This window comes from Gopherus evgoodei, chromosome 2, assembly GCF_007399415.2.
Source record: "Gopherus evgoodei ecotype Sinaloan lineage chromosome 2, rGopEvg1_v1.p, whole genome shotgun sequence".
NCBI classification, from domain to species: Eukaryota; Metazoa; Chordata; order Testudines; family Testudinidae; genus Gopherus; species Gopherus evgoodei.
The window spans coordinates 10,621,052-10,648,995 of record NC_044323.1 but is presented as its reverse complement, the minus strand read 5'-3'; the positions used below and the strand labels follow the sequence as shown (position 1 = coordinate 10,648,995).

Genomic DNA, 27,944 nt, shown 5'->3' with positions numbered 1-27,944 from the left:
GATCTTCTAATGAGACTGAGCTCCTTTGTAAAGCACTTTGATATGTATGGCTGGAAAGTGTGGCAAAAGCACTAGTTATTATTAATTATGTTGGGCTACATTATTGGGGTGTTGTGTAAATATTGGCAAAGCACTCTGAGATTCTGGGTGGAAGATGCTGATCTGAATTTCATGCTGAATACTGCATTAAAACAAATCAAGCCAACAAAAATGCACAGATCCCATTATGGGGGGCGGGGAGGAGAAGAGGAGGGAATTCCACTGACCTCTTCCCAAGTGTCTAGTAACATGACATCATCTTCATCCAAGTCATCCTGGCAGAAGCCCACCACTTCCGTCATGATAAACCGCCCTGTCTGGTTGGAGCATTCAAACAGGCGGGGCTGATATCGGACTGTTGACTCTTGGAATCTTGGCAGGGCGAGAAGAACCAGGAAATGTGAAATCTTTTCCCGTGTTTGAGTCCAACACCCATTGTAGACACTGTCTGTGGCCAACAGGGGTCAGACTTGTACATGGCAACACCCATCAGCTGTGATGAAAGCTGGTAGGTGGGAGGGGGAGAAGTTGCTGGAATCCTTTTGGGAGTTGATCCCAAGGGCTCAGAACCCCCCTCTCACCCCCACCAAAAGTCAAAGCAAAATTCCACTCGAACCACCACGATTTGCCTGCCTCCAAGTTGAAGTCACGTTAACCCACCATGCTTTAAATGACTCCCGCAGAGACCTGTTACCTTGCCCAGGCTCAGCTTAGGTGGAATGGAGAGCTCAAGTTTGCTCCAAATAGGTTTAGCTCCCTGAAACTTCCCGTGTCCCAGGCAAACGTTTGTAACAATCAAACCGATCGGAGCGTTCACACAGCCCTTCTTCTCAGCGCCAAGCCTCAGACCAGTTCAGATCGGGATTTCAACCCCATTCCCCAAGAAGGGCCAGACCCAGTGCCCCTTGGGGTCAATGGATGTCTTTTCATGGACTTCACGGGGCACTAGGTCACGTCTAGAGCTTGGGGATGCTCCGATCTTGGATTCTGTATTGGCCCATTCTAGTGAGGGGGCCTAGCTTGGAAATCCTTACCCAGTCTTCCTGCAAAGACCTGACTCTCTGCTTAGTTACAGCCGCGCAAGCCCATTGCAGCCCTTAAAGAATTACCTCTTGTCACTGGCATAGGGGGCTTTTCCTCCCAGTGCTGCCCAGAACTCCACCGGCTCTTGCCCCTCCAGAACGGTCTGCTTGTCCCGTTTGGAGATGATGTTGGCCACTATCTTCGCCATCTCTCTCTCATCCCCGCTGCAGCCCTGCATTCATGGCACAAGATCAGAGGGGTTCAGGAGGGACCTGGCAGAATAGATCTGTGAGCTGATGGTCTGTACGTCACTTCTCTCTGCTGGAGAGAACTAGAGCTCCCCCCTCCAGTGACTGGGCCAATAAGGGGATGTGTTAATTCTGCAGGGAGAGATTCTTATCTCTGCCATGTGCAAGAGGAGTCAGTCGTTGTTATGATTGTCGTTTGCAGTCATCTAGGCCCAGATCCTCAAAGGCATTTAGGCACCTAACTCCCATCAACTTCTCAGTACCTTTGAGGGTCTGGGCCCTAGGGACCGATTCTCCCAGTGGACCCATTGAAACTGATGAGACTATTCGTGTAATGAGGTACCTGTCAACAGGAGTGAGGGCGGCGGAATTGGGCCTTGTGTAAACATTGTGCTCGCTTACCTTCCCACACCACAGGTAGCAGACCTGGTTGGTCGTGAGCAGGAAGACATCGTTGGAGTTGAGGGAGGAGGCCCGGGCTGGCACCTCGATGGTTTTGGTGTTCATCTCATCAGTGCCTCTCACTTGGAAGAGATGGACCACGGGCTCGGGCTCGTTATTCTGTGCACGACTCGTACCTCCCTACAAAAATCCAGATTGCATCATGAGGCGTGATGGGCGCAAAAGCCCAGGAGGCCTTTGGCGAGAAGAGTAGACTCAGGCATCTTGCCCATCAATCTGCCAGAACGGAGGGATCAAGGGTCTGATAGAAAGCCCACTGGACTCCCTGGGAGCCTCTCCACTCCTTGGCCCAGGCCCCAAATCTCCCACTAGGAAGACAGCCAGCACGCTACATGCCTGCTGCGGGCATTTGCCAGTAATACAGGGGCAGGAATGGGGAAGGCCGAGGAGGGAGTCTCCAGCCTGCCTTGCCGAGCAGGAAGAAGTTGTTTCCCTGAGTAAGCACCCTGTGCAGCACTTTCTTCAAAGTGAAGCTGCTCATCTTTTCCTTGTCCCCTCCCCTCTTGCTTTCCCTGGCTCTGTGCATTGGCCATATGAATGGAATCTTTAATTCACCCTACAGTGGCTGCACAGCACTGGTTTGAAAGCGAAGCCATAGCTAGTGGCTATGGGTCTGGTCTGGGTGTCAGATCTGAGTGGAGGCTGTACGAGGTCAATATAAAAACCCCAATTGTTCCAGTCTCAGCTATGCCAGTGGCTCTCAACCTTTCCTGAAAACTGTACCCCTTGCAGGAGTCTGGTTTGTCTTGCGTACCCCCAAGTTTCCCCTCACTTAAAAACGACTTGCAGCCAAACTCACACATGAAAATACAAAAGTATCACAGCCCACTAGTACTGAGAAATTGCTGACGTTCTCATTTTTACCGTATAATTATAAAATAAATCAACTGAATAGAAATACTGTACTTACATTTCAGCAGACAGTATATAGAGCAGTATAAACATGCCATGGTCTGCAGGACATTTGAGTTTGTACTGACTTGGCTAGTGCTTTTTATGTAGCTTGTTGTAAAACTAGGCAAATCTCTAGATGAGTTGATGTACCCCTGGAAGATCTCTACGTACCCCTAGTTGAGAACCACCGAGCCATGACACAGACTTGCTTTGTAACCAGGGGCAAGCTGGCTAACAGGCAATGCTCGGTGTTGGCCTAACTCTACTCCCAATGAAGCCAAGCGTTAGGCCAGCACTGAGCAACCTTGGGCTTCCCCGGGCCTCCATTTCATCTTCACTTGTAACACAGGGCCCAGGAGCCCCAAGCAGGCTTAGCTGTAACTAGAGAACCTATGAAATGGGCTAACACTCTGCAGTCCTGTGACAGGGAGAAGGCTTGCAGGGAACTTTGAGGCTGGATACTGGAAGATGCTGTCAGACAGCATACGAACATCTGCTGTGATTTACGGCATAACGTCTTGTGTTTAATTCCACAAAGTCTCCGGGGATAGAATTTGAATGCAAGACACTGTACAAAATAATTAGAATCTAGAGATGGAAAAGATCTGAGGGCTTAATCTAGTCCAGGCTAGCTCCATTCCCTATGAGATATTTACTGGTGCTTTGCTCAGCCTCGTTTGAAACATGCCAGGTGGAGAGGGGAAGCATTGCCCAGCAGTTTTTCAGTTCCCTGCGTTGTCACAGACTTCCTGCGTGTGACCTTGGACAAGTCACTTAACCTCTCTGTGCCTCAGCTGACCCTCTGCAAAATGAGGATAATAGCCCCGCCCTCCTCCTCGCAGGGAGGTTGAGAGGTTATATCCATTAACAACTGAGCAGGGCTCAGATATTATCCCAACAGGGGCTGAATAAGTTCCTAGGACAGAAGTATGGGTTTCCAGCACTTCTGTTTGGGCTGTGTCATAGTCTTCCAAGAGACCTGTCAGGCTATTTCAGTCTAAACAGTGCCATTCCTCCTGGGGATGCTTCCATCTACCACCCTGAACAGTTCCTCTTCCTTCCTGGTGTAAGCTGTGCCTACACGGCGTGGTGCTCTGTCCCTCTCTTAGTGACGGCTAGGCAAGTTAGAAATTGATCAGCTGGTTGCAGGTTTGGCTAACAGAGGGGTGTCTTTCAGCTCAGGCAGCAGGGGCTTGTGCACTAAGATCCAGAGGTCCCAGGTGTGACCCTCATCACTGACCACCCACCTAGAGGCGTCAGAGTTACCCTGGTGTTTACACTTTTCAGCTATTTCTGGAGTCAAAGTTGTTATTACCTCATAAATAATCAGGCTGCCTTTAAAGATGGCAAGGAAGTGCTGAGGCTCCCTGCCCATCGTCACTCGAACCTGCACCGGCTCGTTCCCGTACTTTTTGTCCAGCTCCACGGCATTGAACGCACAGGCAGTGATTTCATCCACGGATGCATGGCGGCCCTAGGATCGAACGAGAGATACCTGGTAAAGCTGTTCAGGAGAGGCATTTCAGGAGATGTTAAGCGCATGGAATGTTTCATGGTTACTGTCATAACTATGAAGGGAAGGGTAACAGCCTTCCTGTGTACAATACTATAAAATCCCTCCTGGGCAGAGACACCAAAATCCTTTTACCTGCAAAGGGTTAAAAAGCTCAGGTAACCTGGCTGACACCTGACCCAAAGGACCAACAAAGGGACAAGATGTTTTCAAATCTTGGTGTGGGGAAGGCTTGCGTTTGTGCTCTTTGTTTTGGGGGTTGTTCACTCTTGGGACTAAGAGGGACTAGACATCAATCCAGGCTCTCCAAATCTTTCTGCACAAGTCTCTCATATTTCAAACTTGTAAGTAACAGCCAGGCAAGGTGTGTTAGGTTTATCTTTGTTTTCTCAACTTGTAAATGTTCCTTTTTGATAAGAGGATTTATCTCTGTTTGCTGTAACTGTGAACCTAAGGCTAGAGGGGGTTCCTCTGGGCTCTTTGAATCTGATTATCCTGTAAAGTTATTTTCCATCCTGATTTTACAGAGATAATTTTTACCTTTCTTTCTTTAATTAAAAGCTTTCTTTTTAAGAACCTGATGAAAGCAGAGATTCCCGTTCCCATGACTCACGCACTGGGGCCGTGAAGAACATCTTGAAGTATTGCAAGATTCGCTATCAAATCATGAGAGTCAGCAACACTGCCAGTGCGGGTTATGGCAGTGGAGAAAAACCACAGGCCTGAGTCTCTGCTTCCTTGCATCTTGTATCGTCAAGTACCCCTCTGCAAAGTGAGGGTGCCTGCAGCCACCTCTGGGGTGGAGCGTGGCAGCCAGCCGCACGCTCTGCATTCACTTGGCACACAAGCAAAGGATTACACAAGGTGCGAGTTCCCCCAGGTCTGCCAGATTTATGAAAAGTGTGCGCACATTGGGGAATGGTAAATTTTTTGGCCAATCCTTGCTGTTGCTTTGACAAAATGCAGGTCGTTCAAGTGAAACCCTCTGCCCCATTTGCCAAAGGAAAATATTTGTAGTCCTCTCAGACCTGGGACTGTACAGAACATTTCCTGATGGACAGCATGGCGGGGAATGCTATACCTCCAAAGGGTAGTGTGCCCAACCCCTTTCCAAGCTCTACCATGCTTTTCAGTAGCTTCTTATTGTCTCAGGGCAGCAGAGTGTTCATGGCTTCCCTTCAGACAGCCTCAGCTGGGCTCGCAATCTGAGGAACTGCAGTAGAAGACAGTGCTGCCACTCGCAGCCCGATTCGATCATACCCTTCAATGAAACGTGCTAGACCTCCATGTGGAAGGATGCAGAAGGTCCCACCACTAGCTCAACCGGGGTTCGAAAGAGCAAGACAGAGCCAAAGACGCTGGGCTTTCCAAAGAGCGAGTGATACTTTGGGGGTTGGGTTAGTTTTGTATTTTCTTCAGTTCTGAGCTTCTATCAATTATATCCAACCCTTTCCTGCTTGCCTTTTACTTACTTGCCACATATAGATAATGTAATGAGTTCTGCCCGATATCAGGTACGTATAGAGGACCAGGTAACAATCTCCTCCGTAAAACTGCCCATATGTCCTGGGATCCACTGGTTGCATGTGCAGATCCTCAATCCTCCACACCTGCATAGAAACCAGCTGGTCAGAAAGGTGGATTTTGCATGTGCAAATATACCCAAGCCACTTCTTCAGGGGCCCACTGAAGTTTAGGCCTGTAGGCTCTATTTCAAATGCCCACTTCACTGCTATGCTACTCCAGTTTTGGCCACGTGAGCCCACCAATTTCCTCAGCGCGTTCTCGGTTGCTAACAACGCACAGTGCCTTACCTGAGCTAGACGAACATACCTGCTGACTCCTTTGCATCACTGATCAAAAGACCATAGGATAAGATGTCCCCCTCCCCCAAAAGAGTATCTGGGGGAGAGGGGATTTATAATAGCTGTTCTGAATAGTTACAGCGTTCTGGGAGTTCGTTCTGGCTGCAGCCACACTGCCTTAGGGCAGATCTGCACAGCAGCTTATGTAAAAATGGCAGAGGCTTGGAAATATGCCAAGGACTGCAACCCACGTAAGAGAAAAATGATTTGGAAAGTGATTGCTCACCTCAACTTTCCCGGAGGCATCATCTGCCATTCTCTGTTCTGCAGCTAGCTCTGGTCTGGCATGTAACTGAGAGACATCAAATTTCACTTGCTCCACCTTAGCTGTACACATAAGCAGAATACATGTTAACCAAACCGTATGAACATATAGTTTAAATACTGTACAATGGCCCATATTTACACTCAATTATAACATACATGAGAAAAATCCTGGCTTGTAATGATTTGAAAACCATCATATCACGAGTAAGTAGATACAACAAATCCTGCATGTTGACAGGATTTAGACTAGAAGACCCTTGTGGTCCCTTCTAAACCTATGGTTCTATGATTCAAAGTACAAGTCTATTGTTGATGGAGCTTGGGGGTTCTATTGTTGACCTCCTAAGAGGCCAATAATAGAATTACGGACCAATATTACTCAATGACACTGTATATTCAGAAAGTACACCCTGATTGGCTCCAATGAGTTCCTGTCAAAGTATTATTCACCTCCCATACAAACAATTCATAATAATTTCCTCCTTTTAAATGTTATTTTCAAAAGGAAAAATGGTTAAATTTTTGGAGATAATGACGGGGAGGGGAAAGGAGAGGGATGGACAATGATGAAGACATTCAATATCTATGTAACTACAAATATTCACTTCACGTTTCTGTCAACATCCAGGTCTGCTCTCCATCAGCTCACATTCTCTCTTTTGGAACAACATACTAACACTCACCTCAACAAAAGCCAGTGAGCCAAATTCTGCTCACGCTTATACTAGTGTAAATCCAGAACAAGCCCATTAACTTCAGTGGAGTCATAGATTTATGCCAGTATAAATGAAAGCAGATTTTCATCTAAAATCTGCTTATTAGATTCATAGTTACTGATTTCTGAAGTTAAAAGGGTTTTTTTTGTAAATATTTGTGTTTCTTTTCCTAACTGATTTCTTGATTGCTACAATTTACATTTGACGTAGCTGATGGTTTCGCTATTTTATTACGTAAGCATACAGTATCAGCAATTTGTGTTATTGCTAAATTGCTGAATCCTTTGTATTTTACCAAAGAAGATGGAAGATACATGGTTATGGAAGAATGGGCAATCAGACTTTAAAGATACTGAAGGTTTGAAACAATGAGTGTAAAAGATATTCTTCAGGCATCATTTTTCATAAGGAAAGCAGACAGAACTCAAGATCAATGACAATAACGCATGCTAAAGATCAGCCACTGCTGGCTTGGAGGATTCACCGATTCCAAGGCCAGAAGGGACCATTGTGATCATCTGGTCTGGCCTCCTCTATAACGCAGGCCAGAGACTTTTCCCAAAATAATTCCCAGAGCATCTCTTTCAAAAACATCCAATCTTGATTCTAAAATGATCAGTGATGGAGAAGCCATCATGACCCTACATAAATTATTTCAATGGTTAATTACTCTCGCTGTTAAAAACTTACTCCTTATTTCCAGTCTGAATTTCACTAACTACAACTTCCAGCCGTTGGATCATGATAGACCTTTCTCTGCTAGATTGATGAGCTCAGTATCAAATATTTGTTCCCCATGTAAGTACTTACTGACCGTAATAAAGTCATCCCTTACCCTTCTCTTTGTTAAGCTAAAAAGACTGAGCTCTGGGAGTCTATAGCTATAAGGCAGGTTTTCTAATCCTTTAATTATTCTTATGGCTCTTCTCTGAACCCTCTCCAATTTATCAGCATCATTCTTGATGATCTCACCAATCTTGCCAGTTGTGTAGACTTTGCCAAGCCCTTGAGTTTCCTCCTTTTCTGTCCACCTCTTGAAGAGCTGTTTAAACATTGCCGACTCTGCGCCGTCATTCACCACTTCCACGTTTGTTGTAGCAGAATAACCCTTGGCTTGGATAAAACTCTACGGGGGGATTCCAAAAGGACTTCACTTAGCTCATACCAATCTCTGTACAGAAGTACAACTGGACTGAACGTTGTCTGGGCCTACACCAACCCCGCTGATCCAAATCCCCAAAACCCTTAAGAGGTTAGGAATGTGAATCCCTGAGCTGGACCTAAATTTTGTAACTGGCCTTTATAATACAAGCCTGTGCCAAAAATCCAGATCTAGATACCCACACACTCAGATGTACAATATCCCAGGGCTGACTGGGGCAGCATGGGCCCATATCTGGTTAGGAATGGCCCCCTTTTCTCCTTGCTTCATAGACAGAGAGCTCCTGATGAGAGGAAGAATGATCCAGTGGTTTGGGTGTCAGCCTGGGGCTTGGTAGACCGAGGTTCAATTCTTTGCCCTACTACGGACTTCCCGTGTGACCCCGGGTGAGTCATCGAGCCTCTCTGTGCTGCAGTTCCTCATGTATGAACTTGGGTGAAAACTACAAACTTCCTTGCCATCAAGCAGGATTTCACTCCAAGTTAGCGAATATACCGACTTCCCCAGTGAAGACAAAGCCCGAAACCCTGCAGGCTACTTTGAAAATGTCAACTACAAATTCCCATTTAAGGCTTATTCCAAAACCCACTGAAGTCAATGGAAAGGCTCTTTGTGGCCTGGGATCTTAGGCACCTAAATAAGTGGCCTCATCCCCCACAGCTCCCATTTAATTCATCCAAGAGTGACAATGTTGGTTTAAGTCCATTATTACTATATTGTCTTCAGTTAATATGCACGAAAACAGGCCAGCTCCCGCCAATCAATGCTCCATTGTAATGATCAGCAACGTCCAGGATAGTTCTCAGTTACTTCCCCTAGCAGATTGTTTTAAATACAGGACTTACCACAGCTCGGCTGAATGCTGCTTTCTTTTCCTCCTTGCTGGAGTCTTTTCCTCTCCAAACATAGATCTTAAAACCACCTTGGTCTAAAATGTGACAGTCCTGAAGTGAAGCAAAGGAAATAGATAGATCAAAAATCCTGCTGGGGCCAGGTTTCTCCCCTTATCCAAAAAGTGTCACTTGCACTCATGTCTAGACTAGAAAATGTTGTGCCCCTTTTCTAGCAGTGGTTCAGGTGCACGGTTGCTAGCAGCAGCAAAAGAGCTGGTATAGGCAGCTGCATTATTCCTGGAAAATGGTACAATGTTTTCTGCACTAGAGCCAGCTCAAATGGATCCCTGGAGTATCTGACACTTGTTCCAAACCCAGTAATGAGTCCTTTGCACTCTGCATCAACCAATCCGTCAGTTCCCAAAAGCATGGGATGAGAGAGACTAAAAATGCAGGCCCTGAAAGTTCCACCCTCAGCCCACTGTGCTAGATTAATGAGTGGTATTGATTGCAGAGTGCCTGCTGGGAGCTAGAGCAGTAGGAAGCAATGCCTGACTTAGACCTGTCTTGCACCAGCGTAGGTCTGGAGTCACTCCCTGAAGCCGGAGGAGTACACTGGTGTAAAAGCAGTGCAACATCAGAACCAGGCTCCAGGCACCAGCAAAGGAAGCAGGTGCTTGGGGCAGCCAATGTAAAGGGGCAGCACGTCAAGGTCTTCGGCGGCAGGTCCCTCACTCCCTCTTGGAGGGAAGGACCCGCCGCTGACGTGCCGCCGAAAAATGAAGCGGCGCAATGGAGCTGCTGCCGAAGTGCTGCCAATCGCGGCTTTATCTTTTTTTTTCTTCTTCGCCTCTTGGGGCGGCAAAAAAACTGGAGCCGGCCCTGGTGCCAGATCAGAACTAGTCCATGTGACTCTACCTCAAATCCCTGACAGTCCAACTGCATCCTGGCACCCTACCAGGTAACAGTGAAGGAGAACTGAGCTGCTTGTTTTTAAAGGAAAAGAGAAACAACCCAGAAGAAAGCAGAACCTTTTCATCAGTGCTTAATTTGTGCCACGGCTTGTCAGGGCTGAGCCCCGGCATCTCTAGGTTTGGCAGTTCATAGCCCTGGCACCTCTGGGCTTGCTGCATCAGTTATGAAAGTAAAAAATTGCTTGAGCCCTGGCACCTCTTTCATTACAAATTAAGTACTATTTATCATTTCTGCTCAGAGGTGACATGTGCACTAATCCACCCTCGATAACACTTTATGCTTCTACTGCTAGAAACAGAGAGAGGGAGGGAGGCAAGAAACCTAGTTAGTCAGAGGGGTTGGTGGCAGCTGACAGACATATTGGTTTCCCTCATGGTAACCCCCACATCTTGCAGGCTGGTTTGTTTGAAGAAATTAGTGGGGACAAATTCACTATCATATTTTAGCCAGATCCTCCCTCATGTATACGAATATGAGCTATTAACCATCTCTGTTCTGACAGTGCTTTGAGACACTCGACTGTTCCTGTAGTGACTGCCAAGGTCACATGTCCTAGGGCTGTGAGGGCGGGCAGGTCACCTTCTCTCATAGCAGCTTCAATCCACCTTCACCCATCAACCACCAAAAGCAGACCTCAGACCACCGGTGATTCCCTTTAAAAAGGCACCTGATAGTTTGAGATATGGAAGGTCTTTAAGGCCCAGATCCTAAAAGGTAGTTAGGCACTTAACTGCCATATTCTGCCTTTGTTATTATTTGTTTGATCATTTCACTTACAGGCCTCAGGCAAGGACTCAGGTGTCACTGTGCAGGTGCTGTGCAGGCAGGGGACAAGAAGCGACAGTTCTCATCACAAAGAGCTTCCAACCTTAGCATCCCTCCCCCCATTTCCCCACCCCTTACCTCATGCTGGAGGAGATCTTGTGTGAGGGGCCGGGTGGCTATCTCCTGCACCACCAAGTTGTTGTCCTTTTCGTAGACACTAGAGGAGGCAATGGGCAGAGAAAGATTCACAGTGGGCTGGGGGAGAAGGGACTCTCCTCTTGAGGGACACACACTCATTCCAGGGCTTGGAGGCCTAGCCCAGACTTACTGGTAGAGCCGGACATTTGCTTTCTGCAGCTCATCAGCTTTCTCATCGGGCATGGCTGGCCCGAGCGCTCCACGTCTCTCCCCGAGTATTGTTTTCATGATCTGCATGAGGTCCGGCGAGTCCTTCTCATTGTCAATGATGCCAATCTGGGCACGGCCGCCTCTCTCGTCATCCCTGATGCTACGAGCCAGAGCCAGTCCCTGTAAGAGATAAGTCCTGATTTAGCCAATGAAAAGACTCACCTTTCACCTCTGGAGGTGCCGGGTCAGCACTGACTTTCAGTGCTCACACAGGACATTTCAGTCCAATTTATTATCTTGGTCAATGCAGTCTGGCTGGGCAACCCGGCCCATAGAGGAGAATGGGGGCACAAGGCACCCAAATTACAACTCCTATGATGCACCATGGCAGTGTTTCCAAATTGAAATGTTTCGGTTTTTAACCAAATCTGTACATTCTCTGTAGAAAGACATTTTTTGTCTGAAAAAAGCTATTGAGTTGAAAACCCAATTTTCTATTGAAAAACAGTTTAGACAGAACATTTTCAAGCAGCCTTGGAATTCTAGCATCAAAGGAAATCTGGACATCATCTCTCACTGCAAACCCTCCTCCTGCTGCCAAATTTCTCATGCCTGGAAATCTGCCCTACAGTCCCTTCTGTTCCATTGCTTCTGGGGGCAAATGCCTCCTTTCCACCTCTGCTGAAAGCATCAGCTGCTTGCCTTATCCTGGCCGTGCTGCTACCTTTTCCCTGGTGTCCCCAAAGCCCAGCTCTCCGGGTGCCACAACATGCAGAAAGATGCCGCCTGCCTTTTCATACATATAAAGGGGTGCCATGAGTTCACCCACAACTTCAGGCACCTCCCCTATGCCCCCAGAACCTGGTTCATACCAAAAACCCTCCTGGTTTTTGATGGCCTCCCATGGCATTGGTCCTGACAACCACAGAGACGCAGTGTGTGGTCCAGTGGGATAAGATGCCGGATGAGAACTCAGGAATAGAACTTAGTCCTCCCTACCACTGCCATGGTCCTGCAGGATGATCATGGCCATGTCACATCACTGCTCTGTGCCTCAGTTTCCCCATCTGTAAAATGGCGATAATGATACCTTTGTAAAATATTTTGAGATCTATGGAGGAAAGCTGATACACAAGAGCTTGGTATTCTTATTTCTACTTCTGCTTTTCTTCTGCTACTTTTTCTTTTGTCACTTTGCACTAGTCCACACTACCTTTTTTTAAAACAAATTTCCCCACTCCTGAGATCTCTAGTGTACATAAAGTTCCTGACGTTTTAAGCACTAGGTCACATACACCTAAATGATGTATAGAGAGGCTAAGGGATTTGCCGCCCACGGCCACACAGAGAATCTGCAGCAGAGCCAGGAACTGAAGCTACATCCCCTGAACCTGTCCCATGCTATAACTGCAACATGATTCTTCCTCTCCTGTAGCAGTCGATAATGGGAATGTAGCCCTCTGATAGGGTTTTAACTACTCATCAGTGTATCACTTGTTTTGTGCTGGGAAGGCTGCTATTTTGCAATCATCATTGGTCATATTTCTCTTCATTTTTCAGGCTTTCAAAATTCCCCAAATAAATCCAATGGCATTTTCCGCACTGACCCTGGATTTCTCTGCAACGTTGCAGTCGGGACCATTCCACTGGATCAGCACTTTCCCCAGGTCCAACAGAAACACATCCCCCTTATTGAAGCTGTCCCATGAAAGCTCCACCTGTCACGAGATAACGAAACAGTGCGTGTTACAAGGCAACAATGATCATCAAGGTAAAACGGCTTCTGGGGAAGGAACAACACTCTGATATTAACAACATCCTTATTTTTCTCTGCAAAATCATTAAACTATCCATAACATGATCAGGGATTTATCATTTATTATCCTGTTTGAACAGATAGGAACACCAGGCATTTTTTAAAATTAAAGGAAGAATGCGCGTGCATGCCCGTGTGCGGATCTCCTTGTTCTTCTTTTAAAACGTCTAGTTTTCTGGTAACAGCAATAACCTCTGAGAAAGACATTGCATAGGAATAAATGATTGGCTGGGTCTATCGGCCAACAGCTTAGAATCATAGAAGATTAGAGTTGGAGGAGGCCTCAGGAGGTATCTAGTCCAACCCCATGCTCAAAGCAGGACCAACCCCAACTAAATCATCCCAGCCAGAGCTTTGTCAAGCCGGGCCTTAAAAATCTCTAAGGATGGAGATTTCTCCACCTCCCTAGGTAACCCATTCCAGGGCTTCACAACCCTCCTAATGAAATAGTTTTTCCTAACACCCAACCTAGATCTCCCCACTGCAACTTGAGACCATTGCTCCTTGTTCTGTCATCTGCCACCACTGAGAACAGACTAGCTCCATCCTCTTTGGAACCCCCTTTCAGGTAGCTGAAGGCTGCTATCAAATCCCCTCTCACTCTTCTCTTCTACAGACTAAATAAGCCCAGTTCCCTCAGCCTCTCCTTGTAAATCATGTGCCCCAGTCCCCTAATCATTTTTGTTGCTTTCCACTGGACTCTCTCCAACTTTTTCGCAATACTCCAGATGTGGCCTCACCAAGTGGTGAATAGAGGGGAATAATCTCTTCCCTTGATCTGCTGGCAATGTTCCTACTAATGCAGCCCAATATGCCATTAGCCTTCTTGCCAACAAGGGCATGCTGTTGACTCATATCCGGCTTCTCTCTCTCTCTCGCATAGCAAAACCCACTGTAAGTTACTGAATGTTGTTTATTCTATAAAGCAGGGATTTTCAAACTGCGATGAACAATCAGTTGAGAAGAGTTGATCGGAAAATGAATTCCCCCACCAGCACCCATGGAAAAGTTTCACGACTAAGAGAAAGAGCACAGTCCCTGCCTCCAGGTGCTTACAATGGTGATGAGTAACAATGCTGGTGCTTGAAAGAGATCCTTTATATTCAGTGCTGCAGTCCCAGCTGCCTCTGCATAACAGAGCATGGGGCTTCTATAGCACCCCTCTCCTGAGCCCCCTGTCTGTGAGGCTCAACTATTTAAGGGTATCACATATGCAAGCCAAGGTCTCAATCCTGCATAAAGCAGGGTCAGAAGCTCTGTGTGTACTGTGTGAGTTGGCACTGATGAAGCCAACGAGACTCCTAGCACAGCATAAGGGTAAGTATGTGTGCAAGTCTCTGAAGGATCGGGGCCTAATATTAGCACTGAGTGGGGGAGGGAAGGGACAGCTAGGGTTACAGAAATGCAGCGGTGCGGCGAGTCAGCTTAGACATGTGCATGTCTTGGCGATCCAATGAGGTCTTAAAAATACAATCATATTATTGAATAATATGTTAATCAGATATAATTATACATAATATCATCATATGTAATATAATTATTACAATCACCTGCAGCAGGCCCTAGGGAAATGCATAAACCGGAACCATTTTTTCTCCAGCTTCAGATGACAAGGCTGCTACAAAATCAAGTTCATAGTTGTCTCAGTTTTAATTGTGTAAAAAATCCATGACTTCAGCTGGAAGGACTGCAAGTCTGATTCAGCTTCCCCTTACAGCAGTGTCACTCCATTGTCTTCAACATTGAGTGACACCGGTGTAAAGACGACGAGAATCAGGCTCTGTGTTTGCAGCCATTGCTCAGAGGGCTTGATTTGGATCTCACACCGGTGCAAGGTGCAAGTCTGCTGAAATCTATGGCCTAGATGGTCAGCTGGTTCAAACTGATGTAGCACCATAGGCTTCATTGGAATCAAGGTGATTTACACCAGTTGAGGATTTGGTTCTATTGAGTTACATGGGTAGAAAACCGAAGTGAGGTCAGAATCTGACCCAGATTTCCCCCACTGGAAAGCCATATGGTATGCCAGACCATTAACCGACAGCACTGCTCCTATGAAATTCACCGTGAGTGACTAATACAAATCAAGCTCTTCTGCCCTTACCTCTGTGGCTGACACATGCTTCTTCCCCTTGACATGAAGGAGGCGTCTGATGTTGTACATATTGGTCTCCACATGCTTGAATCCTGAAGCGACGCCTCCCTTCTTGTAGCTGTTGCATAACAGGGAATCGAGGGTTAAAATTAGAGCAGATAAGAAAATGAGGATTTTTTCCAGGAAAATGTTAAGTTTTTAGCAAAAAAAATCAAAATCCGAACTATCCAGAAGTTTGTATTTGAAAATGCTGCTACAGTGGCTCAGGAGAGTTGTAATTTGTGCTCCTCATGCTCTCATTCTCCTCAATAGGCCAGGTTCTCTGGTCAGATTACATCTCCTATGATGTACCTTGATCATCCCTCTTGCATCATAGGTCTCACATGGCTGTGGTGCATCATGGGAGGTGGAGTCCATATGGCGAACCTGGCCCATAGGGGACAATGGGATCGTGATCATGAAGCATCTCTCCCATGAGGCACTGCAGAGGCATTTCAGAATTGAAATATTTCAGTCCCCAGGTGCACAGTTTTTTCATGAAAAAGCAAAATTTTCCCCAGACCCTTCTTGAAAATAGAAACCATTGTATTAAAAAAATCTTATATTCCATTGAAAAACAGTTTTGATGGAAAAATGTTGACCACCCCTAATTAAAACAACATTCTGCAAGGACTCAGGATGTCACCCTGCTCTCCGATGTAAGCTATTTGTGCTTGTGCTGTGGGACATGTGGATCACAATGTTTGACTGCAGGCCCTACTGTGACCCAAGAACTACTGAATGCTAAGGGTATATAGGATCCCCTGGTTTTCACTAGAAGAATGTCATGTAAGGTTTCCAGTTAAACCCTGTGTCACACTGGTCATCATACCTATTGTGAGATGTATGTATGGACGTTGGGTAAGCAGTTATGTACATATACTGATAATTATGTACTTAAAGTCTGTGACAAAGGAACTGGTCACCAGAAAGGTGAAAAGCAGTTGGCGTTTTTTCAGGCAAGAGATGTTTCTCTGTCTGTTTACATGCACATTAAATATTGTGCAGTTCACATCCATTTACAGTCTGAGCAAAATTGTAATCAATAGATTACAGAGATTGCAGGAAAAAGCAAACCCAGACGGGTTTATCCTGTTTTGAAGAAAGACAATGAACTTTTGAAACTCGATCTGGGGATGCAGATGAACCCTCCCTCCCCAGTTATTCCGTCAATCTGTGATGACAAGCAAACGTGATCTTATGAGAAAGCACCTCAATAAAACTGGTTGAAAATGCTGGGGAAAGGAATTACGGGAAGCTACCCTGTAAGAGACAGGGATGTCTTTTGAGTTCACTTTAGACTCTGGAAAGCGTGTTATGATTTTTCTCTAGGCAGCCATTTGTTTCCAATATTCTTACTTTCTAACACTTGAATCTCTGTTCTTTGAAAAGTTTATCAATATATATAGAGCTGTGTGTTAAGTAAATGGTGATGCAGAGCTGAATCTTGCAAGCTGGGCAGGGATGGTGTCCCTAGCCTCTGTTTGCCAGAAGCTGGGAATGGGTGACAGGGGATGGATCACTTGATGATTACCTGTTCTGTTCATTCCTTCTGGGGCACCTAGCACTGGCCACTGTTGAAAGACAGGATACTGGGGTAGATGGACCTTTGGTCTGACCCAGTAGGACCATTCTTATGTTCTTATATGTACTATTCCTCTGGGAGTAGCAAATTTGAGACTTCTATGAGTGCTCCATGGAACAGGGGCTGAGCACTCCAGCAGGATGCTCAGACAACTTGGAGGTTCGTGTGTGCCTACCACTAACCTGTACTGAGAGAGAGGCCCGGAGGGAAGTCTTGTGTTGCCAGAAACTAGTGGATTCAGGTTGCTGATACACACCAACTGCCGGAGGCTGGGACTGGATGACAGACGATGGATCACTTGATAACTGCCTTGTTCTGTTCATTCTCTTTGAAGCATCTGGCATCGGCCATTGTCGGAAGACAGGCTATTGGGCTAGGTGGACCATTGGTCTGACTCAGTATGGCCGTTCTTATTTTGTTGTTGACTGCCTCTCGCTGCTTCTTCTTAGCATATGCGCAACGTGCCTCAGCTGGCATGTGACCAGGATTCATCGCCGAATTTGGTCCGCTGGTTGAACCATTAGCTTCCCTGGCTCAGGCCAGGTACTGTGGGGAGGGCGACTTGAATGCTAATCCATGCTCCCCGGGCAGGTGGTAGCGAGGTCCTCATGACACTGGCGTACCCTTGCCCCAACACCTTTGTCACAAGGCACAATGTCATTAGTTCCTTCCAACACAACTTTATGATGAAGACACAGAGACATCCCAATTCCTGAGCTGTTTTCCTGGCTTGTGGGGTGCACCAGCAAGGAGTGGGATGGGCGGCATCCTCTCATGATCATCATGCATTTTGCACAATCTAACACCTCACATGCCTGTATCAGGCCTTGAGCTAAGTCTCAGAAATGTGCATGCCTGGGCTGGAAAGAAAAGATGTAGCTTGGGGATTTTATAATAGCTCTAGACCAGTTGGTAACACACCAGTTACATAATATTTCAACTTGGTCCACAAATTTAATAATGGTTAGTAAAATGGGTGCAAAATGCTATCAGCAACGTGAGGGGGGATTCGGATTTCATAGCATTTTAGCCTGGCTTTGCACAGGTATGAATAACTACACAAGGAATGAGGCAGTCCTGGAGAGAAAGTCCGGTCTGGTGGTCTAAATACATTCGAGGTTGTAAAGCATTCATATACTTTGGTAATTGAGGTCACAGAAGAGCCTAAAATAGACAGATTGACTCCAATGGAGTTACACCTGAATACTGCCAATGTGAGATTAGAATCTTGTCCTGTGCAGAGTTTGTTCTATGAAGGTCCTAACTATGTGTCCTGGTTACCTGAAGTGAGACTCAGACCTGCTTGGGGTTTAATGAAGAGGTGGTTTTGGCCCATCCAGTTTTTACCCTGCTTGTACAGTAAAGATTCAAAGGATTTAGTAGAGAAGGGTGAAATGTTTCCCATTCCAAAAAAAAAAAAAAAAAAACTGGGGAGAAAAATTTGAGGAAGGAGTTCATGAAAATTTCCCCCAATTTTGACCAACTAAGAGGCTGGGTCAACAATTTTAAGATTTCAAAATTGAGATGAAATTGTTTGAAAATTTGGGAAAACAACAGGGAAAATTTAAAAAATAATAATGTTTTTGACCAGACCTGCAGCCTAGTCGAGTGCTTGGGCCAGCCAGGCAAGCTCCATTTACTTCCACTCACATAATGCCACTTTTGAAGTAGCTTTTGAAGGTCTCAGACTCATGTCCCTCCACTTCTCGATGTTGCACTGGGTTTCCCCCAAGCGTGTCATCGATTTGCGTGACGTAGAAGGCCGCAGCGCCCTGTTCATCCTGAGATGAGTCCTTCCCGATCCAGTAGTGCAGGTCCGTGATGAAGCCGTTTGAGGTCTTCTTGTTCTTGGAAAGACAAAAGCGGTATAAAGAGGTGGTCAGGGTGAGATTCGTTGCACGGAGAGGGTTCACACAGTGGAACCATGCAGATCTGCTTAGACCTGCAGTCCAGGAACCAGGCCAGCTTGAAAGTGTGATTGGCATCTTGAGAATAATACCTCTGGCAAAGGAGACATGGTATAAACTAGAGTGCCAGCTCGTGGAGTCATTGCTCAGGCAAAACTCCCATGCAGGCAGTGAACGTTCCCCTGAGAAAGGGAAACAGGATTTACCCTTAATATACTGCATGCAAAAACCTACCTGAGGTCAAGCAGTCCTTCTAGGGCCAAGCCCTGTGGCACAGAAGCTCCTGGGAATTTTGCCAGTGATTTCAATGGGAGCAGGATTTGAACCATAAAGTACACTGGGAGGCCCTGATTCAGGAAAGCACTTAAAGGGACCTAAGCACATGCCTACCTGTTACATCTCAGGTGCATATATGGCCCCATTACCATAGTAACAGAGCACCTCAAATCTTCAATGTCTTTGTTCTCAACACTCCTGCTAGGAAGGGAGGTGCTATTACCCCCAGTTCATGGAGGCATAGACTAAGTGATTTGCCTACATTCACACAGGAAGCCTGTGACAGAACAGTGCCTTGATCCCAGGTTTCCCATGCCCCAGACTAACACTAACCACTAGATCCACCTTTCCCAGATCAGGGCCTGAGGGCCACAACTTGCGAGCTGCCCTTACTCTCATGTTTGGTGAGTGTTCTATTGGTTATTTAAAGAATGGTCCTAGATGCTGTCCAATCCCTGGACAAAACGCTCTCACACACGTGCATTATGAGGATACACTCTTCAATTACATGATCACATACTGTTTTTCCCACAGGATCCCCGGCTCATCGAGTACAAGGTGGCAGACTGATGGTTGCAAGGACATCTGTAAATCTGAGAGTTCCTATTTTTTGGGCGATTTATTTTGCAGCCTAAATAACATTCACTGAATGCAATTTTTGTATGCAATATAGATCACTGGGCTTGATGTCTCTGCAGAAGAGAAGAGCGAGGAGGGATTTGATAGCAGCCTTCAACTACCTGAAGGGGAGTTCCAAAGAGGATGGAGCTCGGCTGTTCTCAGTGGTAGCAGATGACCGAACAAGGAGCAATGGTCTCAAGCTGTGGTGGGGGAGGTCCAACCCTAATCTTCTATGCTTCTATACACATATATATTATATACACACAATAAATACAAAGTGACTACAAATGGTGCATGAAACCCTGCTGACTCTCAAACACAGGTCTAGCTCCATGTGCTTTTGAGGTCCATACACCTCCCATTGTGATTCCTGTTGTGTGACGCCAAATAGCCTAAAGAGAAAAGGCAAGCCCTCTGGAGGCAGGTGTTCTGTGAATGGTGCTGGGCATTTCTCATCACCTAGAATGATAAACTCCAACATCCACTGTGAAGGAAAACTAAGAGAGACTCATTTTATAAAATGGTTTGAGGCTAAGTTCTGTTTATCTGTTTTGTTCTGTGGGAAGCATTCAGATAACGTTCGTGAGCACCGGTTTAAGAGCCCAAACAGAGAAGTACTTGATTTCTTTCAATATAGTTGTTTAATATGCAATGAAATCAATCCATGTAGTGTGCAATCCTGCAAGCAGCTCAGAGAGTCATTACTCTAGAGACAATCTGGACCTAAACAGTCTGCAACATCCATACCCAAGACAAAGGGAAGTAATAGCGTGATCACACTTGGAAGTACAGTGAGATTAAGTGACTTGCCCAGGATCACAGAGCTTTGTCCACAGGAAGAACAGGAAAATTTTTGTCAGAGGAAAAAAACATTTCCTGCCCAGCTCGAGTCCTGAGTCTTAGTCTACTGGCCGCATGTAGGGTTATACTGCAATTAAAAACCTGCGGCTGGTCTGTGCCTGCTGACCCAGGCTTGTGGGGCTCAGGTTAAGGGGCTGTTTAATTGCAGTGTAGACATTCGGACCTATGCTGGAGACCCAACTCTAGGACCCTGCAAGATAAGAGAGTCCCAAATGTCTATATCATTAAACAGCCCCTTAGCCTGACTCACCTGGCATGGGCCAGCCACGAGTGTCTCACTGCAGTGTAGACAAACTCTTCAACATAACCTCACCTTTCCTCCCTCGCCCTGTCCAAGAGTTAAGTTCTGTCATCACATCCTCACGCAGAATTTCCATTCAAGTCAATGGCAGCTGGGTGCTTTCATTTCTGAGCACACACAGCTGTGCCCGAGACTCAGCCAACCTTGCTGTTTGCTTTCATAAAGCATCTGCTTGAGAAATATTACTAGCTGCAGGGCACAGCGGGCCTTCCCTTTTGTTAAAGATCCCAAGGGTGCCACCCTATGAGTCACTGAGCAGCAGGCAGGCTGTATTCAGGCAGTGCCTGGCCTGGAAAGTGAAACATGTCCCAGCATGAGCAAGCTGATTCTTCTCATGCTGGAGTGACAAACACTCCTCTCCCCAGAAAAGTCCATGAGCAGCTGCATCAGCCTGATGGGTGGGAAGAAGAGGCCCATTTGAGTCCACCTCCAGCCCTGTATAAGCCAAAGGAATAATTCTGCTTCCCCTCCATAAGGAAGGCAGGGCAGGATCTGGGGGTAACACGGTTCTGCCTGAGCTCCCCCTATACCAGCCCAATGTAGGCAGGCCTTAGCAGAGAAGGGGTGGGTCTATGGCCCACTGACCATGCGGGTCTTTACCAGCAATTCCCCAGTATGGAGGGTGGAAGACCTGAGCTGCAGGGGCTATGGAGGAAGGGGAGAATTTACACCCCCACCCACCTGCTTTAGGAAGTGAGATAAGCCCATCGAAGATGCTTTCGTCCCTTTGCAATGGACACTCTGGAGCACTGCTCCGAACAGCTGCCAAATGGAAAAGTGAACCCAAGGAGGCCTCTGAACCAGGGGTGCTGGAAAGATGTGTATAGAGGGGAGTGTTGAGAGAATTGAACCAAACTGTAAAGCCTGTGTATGATGGAAACCACTTCAAGCCAGGGGGTGCGGCAGCACCCCCAGCTCCAGCGCCTCTGCTCTGACCCTGGAATGACCTATGCAAATGAAGAAGAGTTGGGGAGACATTAAAGAAGCCCCAGTACAGCACATTAGCCTGGAATATCACCCTGGGAATGCACGGCACTTCTGCTGCTGCAAGCCAGTTGCTCAGCCTAGGTTCTCCGAAGTGCCTCAGCCTTTGGGGTAGCCTGGGACAAATCGCAAGTGAGCCTGGCTGAAGTTCTGAGTGAACTCGTAAACTCTCCTGACTTCCCTTCCAGTTTTCTTATCACTACACAATACTGTGGTTACAGCCCAGGACAGGATGGTCTGCGGGGAGATGTTGGATGGAATGGGAACTGAGTTACTGCAGAGAATTCCTTCTTGGGTGCTGGCTGGTGAGTCTTGCCCACATGCTCAGGGTTTAGCTGATCGCCATATTTGGGGTCGGGAAGGAATTTTCCTCCAGGGCGGATTGGCAGGGGCCCTGGAGGTTTTTCGCCTTCCCCTGCAGCGTGGGGCACGGGTTGCTTGCTGGTGGATTCTCTGCAGCTTGAGGTCTTCAAACCAATTTTGAGGATTTCAATAACGCGGTCCTGGGTTAGGGGTTGTTATAAAGTTGGATGGGTGGGGTTCTGTGGCCTGCCATGTGCAGAAGGTCAGACTAGATGATCATATTGGTCCCTTCTGACCTATGAGTCTATGAGGATGCGGGAGATGTAGCTTCTATTCCCACCTCTGCTACGGACTGTGTGTGAGACCTTGGGCAAGTCACTAAGGCCAACTTTTGCAAAAACCACCAGTGATACTGGCTGCCTGAATTTCTAGGAGCCCAACTTGAGACACCTTAGAGGGGCCCGAGTCTCAAAGAAAAGACTGATCACCCGACCCCTGAAAACCAGGTCCATTTTAAGGTACTCAAAACTGGGCACCCTTGGCACACCCAAAATCCAGTCAGTCAATTTTCAAACTATAGGGCTTCACCTTGGCGATCCCTGGAGGGAATGGTCCGCAGAAGCACAGAGTAGGAGGGTTTTTTTCCAGAAGACATAACAGAGATGATTGCCTTTTTCACGCATTTCCCCCCATTGTTGCTTCTCTGGCCTTTCTTATACTGAATATGCAACTTCAGGTGTTAAAATCAGGCTGTTGATGGGATGGAGAAAAAGTGACGTTTTACCACGGTGCTGCCGGAACCAGGCAAAGTAGTGACCTGAGCTAAAGTCCAAGGGAGGTAAAGGAAATAGTGCAGAGCATTTCCAAATATACAGACATCTGCTTGGCTTACTTACGTATAATATGATGTAACAGTCTCCTTCGAAAAAGCTCCCATAAGCCTTTTCGGGAACGGGAACCATTTTCATTTTCTGCAAGAAATCAGAGAAAACAGTAAAAAAAAACCTGCCTGAACAAGCCACAGCAGTGAGTTTGCTGGGGTAACAAACGGGGTATCGCCCTTCTCTTCTGTTTATTGCCATAAGCCTGGTTCAAAAGAGCGAAGCAGCAAAGCCACAAAATCCAGGCCCCGCTGAAATGAAGGGGAATTTTGCCATTGACTTCAGTGGAGCCAGGATTTCACACTAAGCACCGAAGAGTCTTGCTCCCAGAGTCATCATGTCTTTCTGCTGTTTACGGTCTGTGCCATTGAGTTCTCCTTCACAGAAAGGCCATATTACAACTACACTGTTGGAAAATATGAGACTTTCTAGCTCCAGCCACCTACCCACACACCCCAGCAGGTCAAACATAATTCTTTGCTGCTTCCAGACTAGTAGTTGTGCTCCAGATACAGGCTGGTAGACCACGTGACAACAAAACACCCTTTAAAAATATTAGGCTCTAAGATTTTGCATAGTGCTAGCAACAGCTGCTGGAGATTCTATTCACAGCATGTCTAACATGCAGAGCAGGCCAAAGGACTTCAGCTGTGAACTGGAGGGCGAGAGGCCTCTATGACTCACGCCTTGGCCTCTGTTTCTAAGTTCTTACACAGCACCCATCCCTATACGATCAGAGAGCAACTGTTGCAGAGTCCATCGAATCCGTTAGGTCCCCTCACTGGGGAAATCCACCCCTACCTTTTTCAAGGATTAATACAGATGAACTGCTAACTTAACTCAGTTTTAGCTGAAGCCCAGAAGTACAGGCTGAATTCTCCCTCTGTGATTTAACGGACCTTTAAAATAGACCTGTTTTGAGCCTCTGTTGAAGTACACCACTTCCCTTCGGGGGCAGTGTGGTCTAGTGGGACGAGTGCTAGACTTGTATTTGGGACACCTGGGTTCTATTCCCGACTGTGCCCCTGAGTTGCTGTTGCTAAGTTATTTAGCGCAAGGACCGTCTCATTATTGGTTTGTCCAGTGCCCAGCCCAGGGAGACACCTGGGGAATGAATAAATAACAAAGCAACCTGATGCTCAGTTTAGGTCTCATCTTCTCTATGATTATCAGCAGAGGTACAAGTCTCCTACTGCTTCAAGCCTGGGCCAAATCCCATGTGATTCAACGGCTTTGACTCAGGCCCTTAGTCCGTTAAATCATAGAATATCAGGGTTGGAAGGGACCTCAGGAAATCATCTAGTCCAACTCCCTGTTCAAAGCAGGACGAAGCCCCAGACAGATTTTTACCCCAGTTCCCTAAATAGCCCCCTCAAGGATTGAACTCACAACCCTGGGTTTAGCAGACAAGTGCTCAAACCACTGAGCTATCCTCAAGTGGCAGAGCCTCATACTTTTACTGCTGAAAGACTTGAGTTCAAACACTGCTATTGGCCTGAGCAGCATCAAGGCTCACCATTACCAGAGGATTTGACTGCTGCATTTGATCTCTTGGGCCAGCGACAGCCCAGAAGGGAGCATTCCTGGCCCCTACCCTAGCTAACACTGAAGAGACAGCGGGCTTCACAGAGGCAGAGAACTAGCATTTGAAAGGTCAGTAAGCTGCATGCCGAGAGCCCCGCCGCGTCCCCTCACTCAGATGAGCAGAGAACAGGCAGAATGGATTTCTGAGCTTCATTCACGTTTGTATTGAGTTTTCCAGTTCACTTCGAACAAGAATATGAAACTGGACAAACTCACTGGGCTGAAATTCAAACCAATGATGTGTGGTTTATGACTCACTTGCTATTTATAGAGCACAGTCCTGGGCTAGCTTGATTTCTGTGTGCTATGGGTGTAGGCAGACATTGACTGCGTACCCTGTACATACCGCACACTATGTACACAAAGGCATATTATTGTAATTTCCCAGGCAAATGTTCTGGTTTGGTTTGTTCCATATCAGGCCTTTGATTAACACAGTGCTAGACAATCAAGAGGGGACTCAAACTCAAGTTAGAAAGAAGGCACACATTTGTACAACTGCGAGGATGATTCACCCTTAGGCCAGGCTACCAAGGGACGCAGTGGTTTCTCCATCTCTTGGAGTCTTCACAGCAGGACTGGAGGCCCTTCTGGAAGAGTTTAGCCCAACACAAGTTACTGGGGTCAGTGCAGGGGTCACTGGGTGAAACTCTATGGCCTGTAGACAAGTTGATGCAACATACGGGTTGCTTCTGGTCTTAAGATCTATGAATCAATTAATCACACAGGGTTCAAAACATCGATCAATGAGCAAGGGCGGCAGGTTTGTATAATTTTTGGTGGTACCCAAAATGGGTCCAAGTCCTGCCCTGCCCCCCACATCTGCCTAAGGCTCTGGGAAGGAGTTTGGGTGCGGAGGGGGTTTGGGGTGCAGGCTCTGGGCTGGGGCAGGGGTGCAGGAGTGGGTGCAGGGTGTGGGCTCAAGTAAGGGGGTTTGGGTGTAGGAGGAGTGAAGAGTCAGGCTCTGGGAGGGAGTTTGGGTGTGGGAGGGGTGCGGGTTCTGGGAGGAAGTTTGGGTGCTGAGTGTAGGCTCTTGGCTGGGGCAGGGGGTTGGGATGCAGGAGGGGATGCGGGAGGCAGGTTCTGGGAGGGAGTTTGGGTGTGGACTGGGGCAGGGATGCGGGAGAGGATGAGGAGTGTGGGGCTTATCTTGGGCGGGTCCTGAAAACGACCGGCACACCACTTTGGCAGTGGTTCCGGCAGAAGGGCTGGGGTGGAGAGGTCTCCATGTGCTGCTGCCTTCAGGCACCACCCCCGCAACTCCCATTGGCTGCAGTTCCCAGGCACTATGGAGTCGGTGCTCAGGGCAGGGGGAATGTATGGAGAAACCTGCCCTCTCCCTGGCCTTGAGGGATGTGCCGGCCGCTTCCAGGAGTGGCATGGAGCGAGGACGGACAGGAAGCCGCCTTAGCCCTTCCTGCTCCTGGTGGTGGTGGCTGGGGGCCCCCGGGGCTCTTTTAAATCACCCGTGGGTGGCAGGTGGGGCTGGGAGACACTCAGGGGAGACGTGCGGGCATGGCAGGGGGGCTGGGGGAGAGACCTGGCCCTGAACATTGGCGGAGCCGGGCCCCTGGGCCCTGAATATTCCTGGAGCATGGGCACCATGGGCCCCTATAACTCACTGCCCCTGTCAACGAGTATCTGAAGGGTGAAAGTGACGTATTCAGGGCAGTACAAGGGTGTCTAACGAGAAGGAATGGAATGAAGTTCAGGAAGGAAGGACTGGGGTGAATACCAGGAGAGAGGGCCTGACCATGTGAGCCACTACGTATTCCATGTAGAAGTGGTGGAGACCTCATTGCTTGGCACATTTTAAAGCCGAATGAATGAATGAATGAATGAATGAACTAGTAACTGCACTGTAGGGACAATCCTGCATGGGAGGAGGGGGGTGTGGTGATTGGACTGGATGACTTCACAGGCATTTCCATCTCTGATTTCTCTGATCCGGATCTCCCCTGCTCACAGTACGCAGCTTGGGAATTACGAGCGTACGAAGGGTGGGGATGGGTGAGGCAGCGGAGGGATCAGCGCATGCACATACTTCAGTGCGTTAGTTACACCTCCTGCTCCACGCTGCCTCTTGAACGTCACAGCTCGGTGACAGGGTGATCTGAGGGTCACAGCAAGAGTCGATAGCTTGCAGCATTTGCATGGGAACGTCTGAGTCAGTGGACGGCCCTGGCCCACTTTCAGTTTTGGTGGTGGGAGAGGGGATTTAACAAGCAGCTTTGGTGGGCACTACCAGGGCCACCAAGAGGATTCAGGGGGCCTGGAACAAAGCAATTTTGGGGGCCCCTTCCATAAAAAAAGTTGCCGTACTATAGAATACTATATTCTTGTGGGGGCCCCTGTGGGGCCTAAGGCAAATTGCCCCTCTTGCGCGCCGCCCCCCTGCCTCTGGGCAGCCGTGGGCACTACAAGCTTGAGAACCCCTTCCAACATTACTTTTACTTACACACCCACACACCCACACACACACACACACCCACACACACACACACACCCACACACACACACACACACACTTTTCTATGGCTGTGCTGAGCCTGCAGCTCACAGCAGTTCAAGCCAGACATTTTTCTGGTGGCCCCCAACTGGTTTCTCCTCATACCAGCATGTCCCTGGGGAACAGACTTGCTTTTAATGACAGCTCCCATGGAAAGTGGTGCAATGCCACGTGACCAAACAGGGAAACGCAATGACTCTCGATCATTCCCAATGGCAACATCTTCACCAAGCAGATCACACTGCACAGTCCCCGCCAATGAGAGTCACACGACAGTCTTTGCTCAGCTCCTTGGGCTCCTGTTTGGGGAACGCTCAGCAGCAGGCGGCCAGATGTGGAACACCTTTCTGGGGAAAACAGGCTGAGCCAGGCACTAGCCAGGTTCAGAACTGAATGCAAAGGCCACCTCTTTCGTCAGGCCTCCCTGCCAGCTGCAGCATCTCCCTAGCACCATCTTACCATCACAGCTGGCAACAGGCCGTTAGTACCAGTGCTAAGCCACTAGTGCAGACAGGGCTCAGGCATATCTAGAGTCACATCAGTGCCTCTGTGAACAATAGTATCTGCTCTGGAGAGGAAGGATAGTCTTGAGGTCTCCAAAGAGCTGGGCTCAGTCCCCAACTCTGCCACTGACTCACTTTGGGACCTTGGGCAAGTCACTTAAATCCTCTATTTTTCAGCTGTAATGTGGGAATAGTGACGTTTCCTTTCCCCGACACTTGGTCTTGTCTATTCAGATTGAAAGCTGTACAAGGTGGGGACTGTCTATTACAGAGTGTATGTGCAGCACCTAGTGTAGTGGAGTCTCTGGATGCTACTGTAATAAAGAATGAACTTTAGTCCCACAACATTCCTGTTTCCCAAGTCAGTATTATCCCTATTTTACAGATGGGAAAACTGAGCCCCAGAGCCATCACGCGCATTGCTGAATGTTACACACAGAGTAGGGTAAAGCTGGAAATAGAATTGGTCTCCTGATTCCTAATCTTTCTTTGTCTTTAACTACAAGACCATCTTTCCTCTCTCACCTAAGCAATCTTCACAGCATCTCTTTCTTGTAAAACATCCCCAG

The 27,944-nt window shown here is 47.5% G+C and overlaps 1 protein-coding gene across 1 annotated transcript in view; it reads right to left on the bottom strand.

The window, feature by feature from the left end:
- The window catches only part of VILL (villin like), a 59,307-nt gene that overhangs the window by 18,691 nt on the left and 12,672 nt on the right, over positions 1-27,944 (bottom strand). Inside the window, exons 3-16 of the mRNA XM_030549980.1 lie at positions 22,795-22,869; positions 18,296-18,492; positions 15,031-15,139; positions 12,718-12,828; positions 11,091-11,290; positions 10,901-10,979; positions 9,035-9,133; positions 8,000-8,153; positions 6,271-6,371; positions 5,652-5,789; positions 3,982-4,140; positions 1,713-1,892; positions 1,149-1,294; positions 267-411 (exon numbers count right to left, since the gene is read on the bottom strand). Of these exons, the coding sequence (XP_030405840.1) occupies positions 267-411; positions 1,149-1,294; positions 1,713-1,892; positions 3,982-4,140; positions 5,652-5,789; positions 6,271-6,371; positions 8,000-8,153; positions 9,035-9,133; positions 10,901-10,979; positions 11,091-11,290; positions 12,718-12,828; positions 15,031-15,139; positions 18,296-18,492; positions 22,795-22,869 (1,893 nt within the window). The remainder of the gene's footprint in view (positions 1-266; positions 412-1,148; positions 1,295-1,712; positions 1,893-3,981; positions 4,141-5,651; positions 5,790-6,270; positions 6,372-7,999; positions 8,154-9,034; positions 9,134-10,900; positions 10,980-11,090; positions 11,291-12,717; positions 12,829-15,030; positions 15,140-18,295; positions 18,493-22,794; positions 22,870-27,944) is intronic.